The 14,339-nt window shown below is 63.2% G+C and overlaps 1 protein-coding gene across 4 annotated transcripts in view; it reads right to left on the bottom strand.

The window, feature by feature from the left end:
- Positions 1-11,723, bottom strand: part of SBF1 (SET binding factor 1) — a 28,161-nt gene extending 16,438 nt beyond the window's left edge. For all 4 annotated transcript variants that reach the window (XM_060114039.1, XM_060114041.1, XM_060114040.1 and 1 more), the window contains exons 1-15: positions 11,517-11,723; positions 4,759-4,844; positions 4,194-4,331; positions 3,814-3,972; positions 3,618-3,728; positions 2,885-2,990; positions 2,638-2,770; positions 2,440-2,548; positions 2,220-2,333; positions 2,012-2,089; positions 1,658-1,771; positions 1,457-1,585; positions 1,273-1,371; positions 971-1,175; positions 778-890 (exon numbers count right to left, since the gene is read on the bottom strand). In XM_060114039.1, the coding sequence (XP_059970022.1) occupies positions 778-890; positions 971-1,175; positions 1,273-1,371; positions 1,457-1,585; positions 1,658-1,771; positions 2,012-2,089; positions 2,220-2,333; positions 2,440-2,548; positions 2,638-2,770; positions 2,885-2,990; positions 3,618-3,728; positions 3,814-3,972; positions 4,194-4,331; positions 4,759-4,844; positions 11,517-11,571 (1,749 nt within the window). In that variant the 5' untranslated portion in view covers positions 11,572-11,723. The remainder of the gene's footprint in view (positions 1-777; positions 891-970; positions 1,176-1,272; positions 1,372-1,456; positions 1,586-1,657; positions 1,772-2,011; positions 2,090-2,219; positions 2,334-2,439; positions 2,549-2,637; positions 2,771-2,884; positions 2,991-3,617; positions 3,729-3,813; positions 3,973-4,193; positions 4,332-4,758; positions 4,845-11,516) is intronic.
- Positions 11,724-14,339: the final 2,616 nt, after the last annotated feature.

The following is a 14,339-nucleotide window of genomic DNA, read 5'->3' as shown; positions in this document are numbered from 1 at the left end:
CTGGCCCAGACGTGGGGGCCAGAGCCCGGGCTCTCAGCACAGAGGAGACCGGAAGCCATCCGGTCAGGTGTGCCCAGACTTGGGGCTTCACTGCCCAAGACAGACCAATGCTCTAGTGGAGCCAGCCCCCCCACACGAACCTCACGACACTGCCAGTGCTCTGAGCGAGGCCCCACGGCCAGCCAGGGCCCCAGCGCCTAGAACGCACAAGCCTAACGCAGAGCCAGCACCCGGCTCAGCACTGGGTGGGCCACAGAAAGGGCTGCACTCGTCCTGTTGATACTACCGCACACTGTGAAACAACCAGGAACCCGATAAAGGGCTGGTTTAAGAATTAGGTGCTTCACAGAGAACCACGCAGCTGTGAAACACAAGACAGACTCAAACTGGCTGTCCTGAGAGACCCAAAGTGTCAGTGGACATCACAGAGGGCAGAATGCTAAATGAGCTCCACTTTCTGCAAGTAAAAAAAAAAAAAGACACGTGTGAGTCTACACTAGTTTTCGTGAGAGATAAAGAAGAGACTTAACAGTAGGAACTTTCAGAGCATTCTGACGACTAAAAGTTGAAGAAAATCCCTCCCGCTGAGCCTCCCCAGCAGGCTGCACCCAGCTGTTCTGAGGTGGACCTGGCATCCACCTGCCCTTCTTGCCAGCCCAGCTCCCTCCAGCCGCCTGCAGGAGAACGAGGGCCAGGGCTCCTCTGAGAGCCGCTGCCCTGGCCCAGGCCACCCCCACCCAGAGCCCCCAGCGCTCCCTGTGCCCGGGTTACCCTCACCTTCTTGGCCTCAAGCATCTTCCCCTCGAACACGTAGGAGATGCAGTTCCGGACTACCTCCAGCCGGCGCGCGCTGTTGCCGTGGAGCCCACTGCTCCGCTCCAGTATGGCGGCTGGGGAGCAGAGAACGTGCTCACCTCTGACCTCACGTCCACCCTCGGCCACACTCAGGCTCCCCCTCCCGGTTACGCACTCATGGGGGGTCCTGAGGGCACGGTGGTCCTCTTCTCGGCCTTCACGGCCGGGGGTGCGCCCTGCATCTTGGCTGTGGCCTGATCCACGATCCACTGCACCATGCCCTCGTCTAGCCGGGGGAAGGGCCGGGGCGCCCGCCGCAGGTGACTGGCCTCCCCTGGTCTCTGCACCTTGTGCATAGCCACGGCAGGGTACGGGTTCTCCTGGGGGGGGACACAGGCAGGATGGGCAAGCAGCCCGGGCCAGAGCAGTACAGTGACCTCACCAGGCCAGCCCGCCCCCTCGTGCCGCCTGCCTTACGTTCTTGTAGAGCTGCTCTGCCAGTTCCTTGACATGACGCAGGACACGCTGGGGGTGGCTGTCATCCGCCCGCATCCGTGCCACCTCGTGGGCCACCAGCTGGGGGAGGAAGCAGGGTCAGGCGGGCTGGCTGGGGCGGAGTGGGGGGTGACAGCGGCTCCTCCCAGGTGGGGTCGGGGCGCACCTCATCAAATAGGTCCGTAGGGCGGTAGGGGACCCCACGCTCCGACACAAAGCCTGCAAAGGCCATGCCCTCCAACACCTTCATCAGGAAATCATCCTCCACCAGCCCACGCTGGCCCAGGAAGGCTGCCTGCGGTGAACAAATAGGTCAGCCCCTCAGGCACTCACCTTCTGCCCAGCCCTGCCCCCGCCTGGCGCCCACCTTATGGAAGCGGATGACAGGCTCCGGGTGGATGCGGACCATGTGCAGACACCAGCGGTAGCCTTGCAGGAGCTGAGCAAAGAGCCGCAGAAAGACGGCGCGCAGCTCCTTATCCTGGGGCACACGTGAGGGCAGGTGAGTGCCAGGCCCTAAGCCTTCCAGGCACCTCGCCCTCCTGACCCTCCAACCTTCCTCCACACAAGCCACAGTGCCTCCTCTAAGACTCGGTGCCAACGGTCACTGCTGTGCAGGACCCTCCGAGGCTCACACCCACCCCACGCGGCCCTGGCGACCCCCTGGAGGAGCGCTCAGCACCGGGTGGGCCTGGGCCCCCAGAGGGGCAGCGACCCCCACCTGCATCTTCAGGGAGGAAGTGGACGTCGTAGGTGGAGGGAAGGCAAGATCTGCCAGCTCCAGCTCTGGATTCAGGACCTGTGGAAGCAGCGGGGAGCAGGGTCAGCTGCACACCAGCCCCAGGCTCTGGGTTCCTCTGGCCACCAAGTGACCCCACCCCAGCCTGCCCGAGGCACCAGCCTCCCCAAGGCCCCTGGTCCTGCCTCACCATGCTCAGAATACTGTGCGTCTGGCTCTGCAGTGGCTCTGGCAAGGGCGGAATGTGCACACACTCGGGCACAGTCACCGTCCCGCCATCGAGATCAGCAACAATCACATCCAGCTGTGGACCAAAGGGAGCAAGAGGTCAGGGAGCCGCGGGCTGGTCAGCAGGGCCTGGGGTCAGCCCAGCCTGGAGCAGCGAGGCAGACACCAAGCAGGGCCCTCACCAGCTCCTGGGCCTCTGCCTGGAAGGCAGCGTTGACTCCGATGATGAAGGGTGTGGGCGTGCTGAGCACCTCCAGGAGCTGCGCCGGCAGGATGGGCACGTAGGTGAAACTGCAACAGGCCAAGGCTCAGCGCGACAGCCCGAGGGCTGGGGCGGAGCGGAGGGACTGCGGGGCAGTGGGCAACGGTAAGGTAAGCACCTGTATCTGAGAGGGAAGAGCAGCGCCAGGAGTCCCCGGCAGGCGTCCGAGAGCCGCTGGTAGCTCCGGGACAGGAAGAGCACCTTGTGCTCCGTGAGCGCCGCGCAGAACAGAGACAGCACGTTGGTGATGCCTGAGGAGGAGGACAGGCGCCCGCCCTGCAGTGAAACCTCGGTGTCTGTCCACCAGCCCAGGGAGGGGAGAGGAAGGACTGTGCGGGGGCTGGGGCTGGGGGCACCAGGCTCACCCAGCTGGCGGAAAAGCAGGGCCACACTGCAGCGGCTAATGGGCAGCGAGTCGGTGAGTGGGGTCTGGATGACCTGCCGGTCCCCAGCCCCCAAGGAGATGGTTCTCTGTGGAGAGAGAGGGACCAGTGCTCAGCGGCTCCACCCAGACCTGGGTCATCCCCAGCTTCACAGCCTCAGGCAGGCCTGGGGGAATGACAGAGCCTGAGGTGGGACTGGCCAGGACGGGCAGCACGGCACAAGGGAAAGGCCACGCCCGGCCTCTGTCGGCCCAAGCAGTGCTGCAGAGAAAACTCTGGGCCTCTGACCTGGGGTGGGGACGGGGCCTGGGTGGGCAGAAGAAACAAAGAATCCGTACCACTCCGTCCTCAACAGAGTCCAGCTGCACGGGACAGACAGGCAGAGAGACACAGTTAGACACACCCACACGCGGGGACACAGACGGGGGTGGACAGATAAGCCAATACTGACACCCAGAGACAGGCACACCCAAGGAGGGAGAGGACAGAGGAGCCGAAGGGTGCCAGGTGGAGAGCCAGGCGCGAGAGGGGACACGAGACAGGCAGGGCTAAGCAAAGAGGACAGGCGGCGGTACCAAGACGCAGGACAGGGTCGGGGGATGGGGCCACGCTCTGCCCAGGCCGGACTCCGAACGCCTACCAGCCCCCACCCCGTGGCCTCAGGCACCAGCGGGTCCTGTGGCTGCAGGTGGACAGCAGCTGCCTCCTGACCCACCTGTGAGCCCCCGGCCAGAGGGATGATGCACGTCAGCAGGTTCCCAACCACGTTCTCCAGGCCCACGTTCAGGCCCTCCACATGGATGGTGTAGATGAGACCCAGGCTGTTCTGCAAGGACCACAGATCGGGGAATGATGGCCCAGCCAGCGGGAGCACCCCGCATCCTGCCCTGTGCCCTGGCTGCCCGCCTCACCCTGAACACCTCCACATGGTCCAGTCGAGACACCAGCACCAGCGTCTTTGGAGCAAACAGCTGACTGGGCGGGCCAGGAGCTGCGGGTGACAGGCCCACTGGGCCTCCCTCACCTGCCTCCTCTTCCCTCTCGGCAGTGTCCTCGGTGCACAGCCCTTCCTGTGGACAGAAGCCCCATGTGCCAGGCTCTCAGGCAGGTCTCCTGAGGCCTGGCGGGGGGTGGGGGGGGACACGGGACGCAGGTGACTCAAGACAGGACTAGCCCTCTGGAAACTTCAGCCTCTGTGGGGTTGGGTCACCAGGACCAGACACACACAGGGAGACACACACAGGACAGAGGGAGTCGGCCACAGCCAGAGGCTCGGCCCATGAAGGGTCACCTGTGTGGGCTCCACGGGCTCCCAGAACGTCAAGCATGCGCAGTAGTGCCGCTCGGAGTTGATATCGGTGAGGACAGCAACAAAGAAGGTCGGCGGGTTCCTCTCGGGACACAGCTGCCACCCACTGGGCTGGCAAAACTACAGGGAGGACGGGGACAGGGGTCAGCAGTCAGTTCCCTCTAGCCCACTGCCTGCGAGGGACTGCACAGCCAGGGCCTGGAGGCCGGGTTCCAGTGCAGCCAGCAGCACCCTGCTCTGCGACCCACGTGCCTTGCCTCCTGGACCTCAGCCTTCTCACCCACAAAAGGGAGTAAGAGCCTCCGGCCTCACTGTGCAGGGCGAGAACCCTGTGACGCAGGGCACGGTCCCCACCATCACGAGGGAGGGACAACAGGACGTGATGTGGGCACCAAGCGCCCAACCAGTCAAGGCTGCACCCGCGCCCTACGTTCTCCAATGCAGTTGATGTCTCCTTGTACCCAGTGGGGTCCTCACGGTGCCTGCCCCCCACCGTCTCAGCACCCCAGCCCTCGGCTCCAGGCCCTGGGGGAGCACCCACACTCACCAGCTCGATGCCCTGGGGGAACGGGTTGTCCTCCCAGTCCTTCTCTGGGAAGCGCTGCAGGATCTGGCCCTGGCCTTCCCCACTCCCTGAGGACAGGAGCAGGAGTCAGAGCACCTACCACCTCCCACACCCACACCCGGTCAGGGGCCTCGAGGGTCTGAGTGGAAACATCTCACCCATCCTGGCCCTCATGTGGCACCAGACCAGCCCCAGCTCCCAAACCTATGGTTTCCCTAAAGACAGTCCTGTGAGGAGGGGCCACTAGGCAGCCACAGACCCCAGGACCACCAGAGGGCATAGAGAGAAGCCCCTGCTGTGGGGTCGGGGTCCCTGCAAGCCTCTGGCTGGGCCAGGCACCAAGAGCACAGGAGACCCATCACAGATGCAGAAAACAAACTTATGGTTACGGTGGGGGGGAAGGGGGGGATAAATTGGGAGATTGGGACTGACATATACATATTGGGACTGACATATGCCCACTGTATATAAAACAGATAACTAATAAGGACAGGGACCTCTACTCACTACTCTGTAATGAACTTAACGGGAAAAGAATCTAAAAAAGTGGATATACGTATATGTATAACTGGTTCACTTTGCTGTACAGCAGAAACTAACACAACATTACAAATCAACTATACTCCAATAGAAAAAAATTTTTAAATGACCTGGAAATTTTAAAAAATAAAGTCAAATAAAATAAACTGTGAGAGCCTCAAAAAAAAAAAAAAGGGCACAGGAGCCCCAGCCCAGGGGAGTAGGGGGAGATACTCCCACCCCGACTAGCACCCTCCTGGGTCCCGCCCACTGTGTCAACACCCCCAGCCAGAACCCACACCCAGCCTGCCACGTGCCAGCGTGCCCGCCCAACTGCATAGCACCTGCCCCTGCAGCAAGGGGAGAACTGTTCCTGACTGTTCCACAGCCAGCGCCCAGCTTAGGCACTCGGCCCACAGCCCTGCTCCCTGCCTCCGCCTCACCTGCCAGCCCTGGGCCCAACTGAGAGGTGCAGAGGTCTCACACCTGCCACCTGTGCCGGCGGAAGGACCACCTGTGCCTACAGCCCCGAACTGCTGCTTGTCCCCGCTGCCTCAAGAGGCAGAGGCGACAAGCAAAGGTCCCAGAAGACAGCCAGAGATGGGGTGGTGCTGGCAGGGAAGCCAGGAGCGCTCTCCTGAGCCCTGAGGATGCTGGCACACAGGCCTGCTCCCTGCCTGCAAAGGCCACCTTGCACACAGCCACAGACCAGGTCGCCATGTGCAGCCCTGAGGGTCCTCTAGACCAGGGAGAAGGGCATGTCCCTGCACCCAGCCTGCTAGCTCCCCATGTGTTCCCCAGAGACCCCCCTCCATTCCCGAAACCACTTGGTCCGCTAAGCCCCCTCGGGTCTGCTTCCCCCACTTCATGCCCAGGGCAGTGCTCCCAGGTCCAGTCCACACTGGCAGGGCCAGCTGGAGGCCCCTGCCTCTTGCCCACCCTTTGTGGAGACAAACCTGGAGGCATGACGAGGGTCAAGGCGGGGAAGCACTCGCCCGGGCGTCGGGGACGAAGGATGCGGGTCCCTGCTCTGCCCCCAGCTCCCACCCAGCATGGCAGCAGCTTGAAGCAGGAAAGACAAGAGCTCTCCACCTTCACCTCCCACACTCGACAAGCAGGTCCAGCCCTCCGCTCAGACCAGCCTCAACACTGCTGCCCACACCAGCAGAAGAGCAGTGGCGCATAGGGAAGGCCCAGAAAGCCACCGTGTGCAGCCTCTGAGGACCTGTGAGATGCAGCCCCACGTTCAGCCTGTCTGGTCCACCTGTGACCTGAGTGGGCACAGGAGCCTCAGACCAAGCAGGGGGCCTGGGCACAGGCCTGGACCCAAGGGCACTGGCAAACGGACCGCAGCAGCCCAAGAGCACACACTCCCCAGGCCCCCAGAGGCAGAGAAGCTGGGCTGCAATCTTAGGAACCCGCCACCCTCCAGGATCACGGAGGCAATGCCAAAAAGGCCAGCAGCAGGCAGGTTGCTGCTGGCTGGGGGAGCAGGGGTAGTGAGGGGCTGCGCCTCTGACTCACCAAACCTCAGCTTCCTGCTCCCCTCCCCCTCCCACACTGACACTGAGAAGAGGTGGCAGACAAGACAGGGTGGGGGAGGACAGGTGTCTGCTGGTGCCTCACCTACCTACACACACACACACACACACACACACACACACACACACAGCCCCCAGGGTCCATCCAGGCCCACTCCCAAGGGCCCCCCTCAACAGGCCCAGGCTGGCTCACCCTGAACTGTGGCTCCTCCCCCAGGGCCAACTTGTGTGCAGCCCCAAACCACCATCTGGGCTCAGCCCTGGCTGGCACCCAGGGCTCACCCAGTCCCTGCCACGAGGCAGCAGCAGGAGGAAGGAAGGGGGTGTGTGCGGATGGGGACGGTAGCCTCTGCCCCCTCTCCTTCCCAAAGCCAGTGGGCAGGTGGCCTTCAGGGGGCTGCTCTCCACAGCCTCTCCCCAGGGAAGTGGGCAGAGTGGCCGGCCACTGGCCACTGCCCACCCTCCCTACCCCATTCATCGTGTGGAACGTCTACTCCCACGTGCAGGGCTCCACCCTCCAAAGAACTGAGCGCAGGCTTTCCTGGAGGTGTCCAGGCCACCTACAGGGTTGGGGGGGGGAGGGCACTAGGCAGGCGAGCATCCCCCCGCCAGCTCCTCCTCTGGGCCATCATGGTCCCAAACTTGGCCCTCAGGTCTCAGCCCAAAGAGCGTCACCTCCTCTAGCCAGCTCTCTGCACCCTGCCCAAGTCTGGGGCCTGCAGTGGGACCCCAAGAACCTCCCACCCTCTGCCACAGCCTTCTGGGATTCCTGGTGCACCTGTTGGCCAGCTGAGCCAGACAGGAGCTCCATGAGCAAGAAGCTACATCTCCGCGTCCAGCGCTGCACAGCCCTCGGCCTAATTAGGGCTTGCTGATCACAGACAGCCGCTGCACCACCCTCCCCCCACGATCAGCCCCGCTCACACCCCACAGGCAAACAGGTTCCTCAGTAGGAAGTCCAGGGCAGCTTCCGGAGCCCCAAGGCACACCAGCGCTCGCCGGCCCTCCCTGGAAGGGCGCACCGTGGATGTGTCCTGACTCCCTCACCCTTCTCAGAGACCCCAGCCCATGCCTCAGCTCTGTGCCAACAGGGGCCGGGCTGCAATCTGGCTGCTGGCCTGAATCCTGGGGGTGGGGGTAGGGCTCTGCCACATCTCCCAGTGTCCCCCACCCAGTAGAGCTCTTGAGGCCGTGAAGGGGACCTACAGCAGCTGAGTCCCCTGCCCCACCAGAGGTGCCCCACCTTGGGGTAGACAAGAGAGAGGACACCTCCACCCCATGGTGACAGGACTAATCCAACCAGCACAGCCGTGCGTCACAGGGCGGGACTCGGGGGGGCCCTAGGAGGAAGGGCACAGAGGTCCCCTGAGACACAGACGGGGACAAGAGCTGTGTCCCCACAGCCAGCCCCAGGGCGGGAAACACAGAGCTCACGTCCGTCATCTGCTGGCAACGCCGTCACCAGTGCCAGGCTCCGATGCCTGGGCCGGCCCAGTCCAGCATGTGCTGTGGGCAGAGGCGAGGGAGGATGGCAGCCTCCTCTGCCCGCCCCTCCCCACACCCAGCACACACGCCCTGAGACTAGCTGGGCCGGGCCCGTAGGAAGGACAGCACCGTCCTGCTGCAAACTCAACCTCCCACCTCAACACAAACCTCAACACACGACAAGTGCAGAGGGGCTGCAACCTCTCCAACCTCCCCGGTCAGACCCGACTGGCTCTGACCCAAGGACTTGGACCCTTGGGCTCCCAGGGTGGGGCTGGGAGCCAGCCAAGGCCATCCCAAACAGCCCCAACCTGCTCCAGAGAGAGGGCAGGAACATGGGTGGGGAGAGTAGATGGGGTTGAGGAATGTGGCCAGCTCAACATGGTCAGGACCAAAAGAGGCCAGGCCAGGGGTAGAAAGTCTTCTTCTCAGATGTTTGGGGGTGGAAACCCCAGCACCAGAAGAGGGGTCCAGCCCCTCCTCCCTGGCAGATATGCACTCGGCCATCTGGTCAGATCAAAGACACACTCTGGCACTGGTCACACCGTGTAAGATCAGCTGACCACCATCAGGGCACTCCCAGGCCAGGAACTGGGCAAGGCAGTCTCTCTGGCCCCCACGATGTCCCCAGGGCTGGGCCAGGGTGCAATACAGGCTAAACCCATGTCCCTAGTGAAGGAGCTCCCCCAGCTCACCAAGGGAGGAGCCTACACCTTCTGAGATGAATGAAAGGGAACCACCCAAGCTCCTCCCTGCCCTCCTGCCTGGAGCGGTCTGCCAGGTAGTAACCGTGAAACCAGGGTACTTCCTCAGTTAGGACTCTGGGACTCAGCATCCAGAAGCTCCAGACCGGATGTCCAGATCCAGGCCAAGGACAAGCCTTCTACCACTCTTGCACTCTCCACTGAACCCTAAAGACCCTATGTCTTGCCCTAGTGTCCTAGGCCTGCCAGCACGCACGGGTGCCCACTGTCTGTGCCAAGTGGTGTCCACACACTGGCTGCTCAGCATTAACAAGACACCCATCACCTCCTGGAGCCTCTGTGTGAACAGCCCCATGTGTGTATGTCCACCTTGTGCTCACAGCAGCCTGGGAGGTCTGTGTCACTCACCCTACCCCCAGAGGAGGAAGGTGAGGTGCGGAGGGCCGAAAGGCTGGTCCAAGGTCACAGAGGTATCACACGGCAAAGCGGGGACCACTGAGCCTCGTGCGGTGCTCCTCTGCTTCAGACTTCCCCACCACCCCGCTCTGCCCGCAGTCCCACAGCCGCGATTCCAGTTCGTGGGCTTGTTTCTCACAGGGATGGACCAGTATGCCAAGGGAGGCCCTGAGGCTGGGTAGCCAGCCAGCAGCTGACCAGCTCCAACCCCGGAAGACAGTGGTTAGGGGGCTCCATGGCCCCCCAGCCCTACTGAAGAGGACATCTTGAGAATCACTCCTTCCAGTCACTTGGGGTGAGCAGGTGGGGTGAGCAGGCACTGTGGCCGCCAGCCTTCTCCCCTGCTCTGCTCAGAGGCCACACACACCTGGGGTGCCCACCGCCCGTGTGGCTCCAGCCAGCTTGTCACGGAGCCCACCCATGCCTCCTCTCACCTCCCTCACATTCACTCCAGCTGCCACCACCATCAGCATGCCTCCCACACTGCCCTCAGCGTCCTCAGCCTCCAAGCTCACTCTGCTCATGCAGCCCCTGCCCTGGCACGCAGCCTGGGGGCCCTCACGCTGGGGCAGCACCTTGGCCAGCCTTGTCTCCCTGGATCCAGTGCACCCTGCTGCTGCAGTTGGCATAGTCCTCCTCACTGCCCCCTCCTCACATGCCCTGGAGCAGACGGCTCTCCCTCTGGGCCTGTTCAACACTGACAGTGAGCCTGCCACGTGCAGACTGCAGGATGAGGACAACTGGTCCTTGCCCACAAGAACGCCCTCCCTGAAGGGAGAGACATGCTCATGACTGAGGGTGTCGGGATGGATACGACAGAAGGAGCGGAGAGGAGGAGTGAGTGTTGCGAGAAAGGGCATGAGGAGGGTCTGGAGAGTGTGGAGTCCAGCAGGTACAGGCTCAGCAAGAAGAAAAGCAAAGAGGAGCGCAAGTCCGGGTCCTGGATGGTGACAGAGGCAGCTGGGGTGACAAGAAGCAGGGTAGACTGGGGGTCTCGACCCCACTCTTAGGCTCAAGGTTCAGCCCCAGACTGACCACACAGCCACCCCACCCCACCAATGACACGCGTGCCCTCCTGCAGTTTAGGATCTGAGACCCCAGCTTAGCTCTGGGGTAGCCTGGGTGCGAGTCCCAGCCCCTCTGGGGGCTCAGACCAGGCACTCAACCTCTCTGCCCTGACTGCACTCTACACATGGGGGCAATGACAGGAAAACCTCGGTGGGCTGCTGGGAGGAAGAAGTGAGATCACGCACACAAAGGGCTGTGCAGGGCCTGGCACGCTGAGTGCACACCCCAACGCCGCTGTCTCCACGGCTGTTGCTGATGTCACTGTCAGGCTGTTTTCTCCTACCCCCTGGGCTGAAGGGCTCTCAGACACGGGCGCTGACCCTAGACACGGACCTCCTGGCCATCGGCACCAGTCACCACACCACTCTCCCACCCAGGGCTTGGCTGCAGGCGTGAAGTCGGCAGGCGCTCCTCCAGGAACACTCCTCTCTCCTCTCCACAGCTCCTCCTGAAGTCCTCCGAGTTCCAACTCAAACACCACCTCTTCGAGCAGTAGTCCCTGAATCCCACCCCTTTTCTGCATGCTCCCCAGCCTCCAGTACCTGAGACACGGCACAGGGGCCGGAGGCTCCAGACCAGAGGCACTGGGGGTCAGAGGAGGGGCTTGCAAGTGAGCGTTCCGTGCCCCTGGAAGCAGAGCCGCCCGGCAGTCCGCCAAGGCTGAGAGAGCCCATCCCACCCAACTGGGAGTCGGGAGGCCGAGCCGCCCCAGGGCCCTCCCACCTCCGGGGCGACGCCGAGGCGCTGTCGGCCCGGCTCTGCGCTGACTGGGGTGGGCAATCTCGGCCCGCCCCGTCTCGCCGCGCTGCCCACCTCGGGGAGGTCGGCCCTCCGTGACCCCCGACCCCGGACCCCGAACCAGGGCGGCAGGTGCCCGGCTGACCCTGGGGCTGCCCCGCCGCCCCGGCTGACCCTTCCCGGCTCCCGGTCCCCGGCCCTCAGCCCTCGGCCGCGCGCCGGCACTCACCGCGCGGGTGCGGCCCGAACGCCACCAGCACGAAGTAGTCCGCGAGCCGCGCCATGGCGAGGGGCGCGGGCGGGCTCCGCGGCTCGGGGACGCGAGGACGGCGCTCTCATGGCCCGGCCCCGGCCCTGGCCCGCGCACCCGGGACGCCTCGGGCCCGCTCCACGGCGGCGGCCAGGGCTCGAGCCGCCATCTTCCCAGCCAGCCAGCCGGCCCGCCCGGCCGCGCCGTGCGCCTGCGCTGCCTCGCCCCGCCCCCCTGTGGGCGGGGTCCGGAGCGAAGCTCCCTCATTGGACCAGCGTCACGGGCTCGGTTCCCGGGGGCGGGATTCAGCCGCTCACCACCCTCAAGCGGTGACAGCGACGGGGGCTCGGGCGGGTCAGCGGCATGCGCGGGCCGGGTCAGAGCGCGCCTCGCCGTCGCGGCTCCCACGCAGGGCGGAGAGGGGTCGGGCTCCGCCTCTGGGAGCTCTGTCTGGGGTCCGCGCGGCTCCTGGGGCTCTCTCCCCCGGCGCTGTCAGTCTGCAGGAAGGCCGGAAGGCCCGGCCCTACCCACAGGTCTCCCAAACTGGGGCCCTAAGCCATCCCCTGGGGCTGCCAGCCTGGTGATAGGGGGGAGTACCCACCCAGGCCCTACCCTTGGGGTTCCCAGCCTGAGGAGGGCTCTGGCCCCACTTGGAAGCCCAGTCTAAGTGAGGTGAAACGCTTAACACATGTACTTTTACTATTTTAATTTCTATTTATTTATTTATTCGTTCATTCATTCATTCATTTATTTATTTTTAACACATGTACTTTTTTTTTTTTTTTTTTTTTCGCGGTACGCGGGCCTCTCACTGTTGTGGCCTCTCCCGTTGCGGAGCACAGGCTCCGGACGCGCAGGCTCAGCGGCCATGGCTCACGGGCCCAGCCACTCTGCGGCATGTGGGATCTTCCCGGACCGGGGCACGAACCCATGTCCCCTGCATCGGCAGGCAGACTCTCAACCACTGTGCCACCAGGGAAGCCCAACACATGTACTTTTTAAAAGGCGCGCTGCACGCCCTGCTGTATGTAAAGAGCCGCGTACTAGGCTGTGAGGCGCCGGGGCCCGGGTGCGCTGCTTGGGAGAAGGCTGCACCACTCAGGGTCCCTGACAGTGCCCACCACCCTCAGGGCCGGAGCCGGCCAGGGCCTCCTCCGCAGTGACACAGGGATGGGCAAGGGGGACACAGAGTCCAGGGCAGAACACGCTAGGAGAGGAGATGGGGGTGGGGGGAGGGGGAGCCTCAGGGCTGCTCGCTGACAGGCTGGGAGGGGAAGGCAGGGTTGAACTTGTTTTGGGGTGACTTTGGCTGCTTCAAGAACCCACGAAGGAACAAACTGCTGGCGTTCCTCCTCCACCCCCTCGCAGGGGCCCGCCTGGAGAATCAGTGGAACACAACCCAGAGACAAGAGCTGAGGGGGAAGACCACCAGGCTCCCCTCCCTGCCCCTGGGTGCATGCCCAGCCACAGCCTCCTCTGCTTCTGTACGGTACTGGGTAGATAGGCTGAGAACCCCTCCTTTTTGCCCCAGCTGTCTTGAGTTGGCTTTTGTCACTTACACCCAAAAAGGTCCTCACTGCCACATTACCACACCACTGAGCTTGTGCATGGGCAGGCAGTGTGCCAGGGAAGGCCTCTGGCCCAGCACATGAGCCCAGGACTGACTCTTCCACAGAGATGGTGGGGACCCTGCACTCCATTTTCTTCCACCCTCATGCCCTCCTTGCAAGGAGCCCATTTCTTGAGCACCTTAGGGTCAAGGGTAGGTTTGGGGTCACTTCTAGACCATGATAGTCCCTCTCAAGTTCCTTGCTACCACACTGTCCATGTTACCCTCAGAGGCACTCGCTGCTGCCCGCTTCCTCCCAGTGTGGCTCCAGTCACCTGTCATGCTGCCAACATCATCGCCCCCCGCAACGGTTTTCACTGTCCTCACCTGGCAAACCCCAGCCCCTCACAGTCCCGCCCATCCGTCTCCTCGAGGCCTGCAGCGCCAGCTGGTGCAGAGTAGCCACAGTGACCCCGCGGCCCCAGCTGTGGATGCACTCTCGCCACTGCCCAGCCTGCTGACATCTGGTCAGCTCTGTTCTCTCTGCAGTCTCCTCTGACCCCCTTCCCGTGTCTCAGAAATGACCCCACTGCCCTCCTTCACAGAGAAAACAGACTTGCATCACCCCAAGTCTGCTCCCCTCACCCCCGCCTCCCCCTCCACAGCGACCACAGAGGCTCTGCCCCTCCTGCCCCCTCCCCACCTCTGGCTGTTTGCTAGGTGCCCCCATCCTCTATCTTCCTCTCTATGGATCCTCGCCATCGGGATTAAACTCAGTCTCTCCCACCTTAAAACACTCAAGCAAAACCTCCCTAGATGTTGTCTGCCCAGCCAATTGCCACCCTCGCTTTTCCTGCTCCACGATGATTTCTCTCTAAAGCATTCCTCCAGGGGAACCTCTGGAGGTTCTGTGTGCTTCTTGTGTGTTTCCATGGGTGAGCGGTGCTCTGGGTGGCTCCGCAGAAGCGGATCCTCCACCGAGGACCAGTGGGGGAAGTCCGTGGATTTCCCCTTGGGGGGCACATGGACAGTTACAGACCACAAGTGCCACGAGCTGTGCTGTGCAGGGGCTGTGGGATCACAGGGGGTCTCTGATCCAGTCAAGAGGGATAGGGGTGAAGTAAGCTCCCAGGCTGAGGCCTGAGGCCAGAGGACACCCTGCCCGTGGGCTGTCGGGGAAATGAGACCCTAGGCCTGTGGTGGCAGCCAGTGTTCTGAGAGAAAGAGTGCAGTGGCCGAGGGCCTAAGAGACT

The sequence above is a fragment of the Mesoplodon densirostris genome, chromosome 11, assembly GCF_025265405.1.
Source record: "Mesoplodon densirostris isolate mMesDen1 chromosome 11, mMesDen1 primary haplotype, whole genome shotgun sequence".
Taxonomy (NCBI): domain Eukaryota; kingdom Metazoa; phylum Chordata; class Mammalia; order Artiodactyla; family Ziphiidae; genus Mesoplodon; species Mesoplodon densirostris.
The sequence above is the reverse complement of the archived record's forward strand: the minus strand, read 5'-3'. Positions and strand labels throughout refer to the sequence as shown.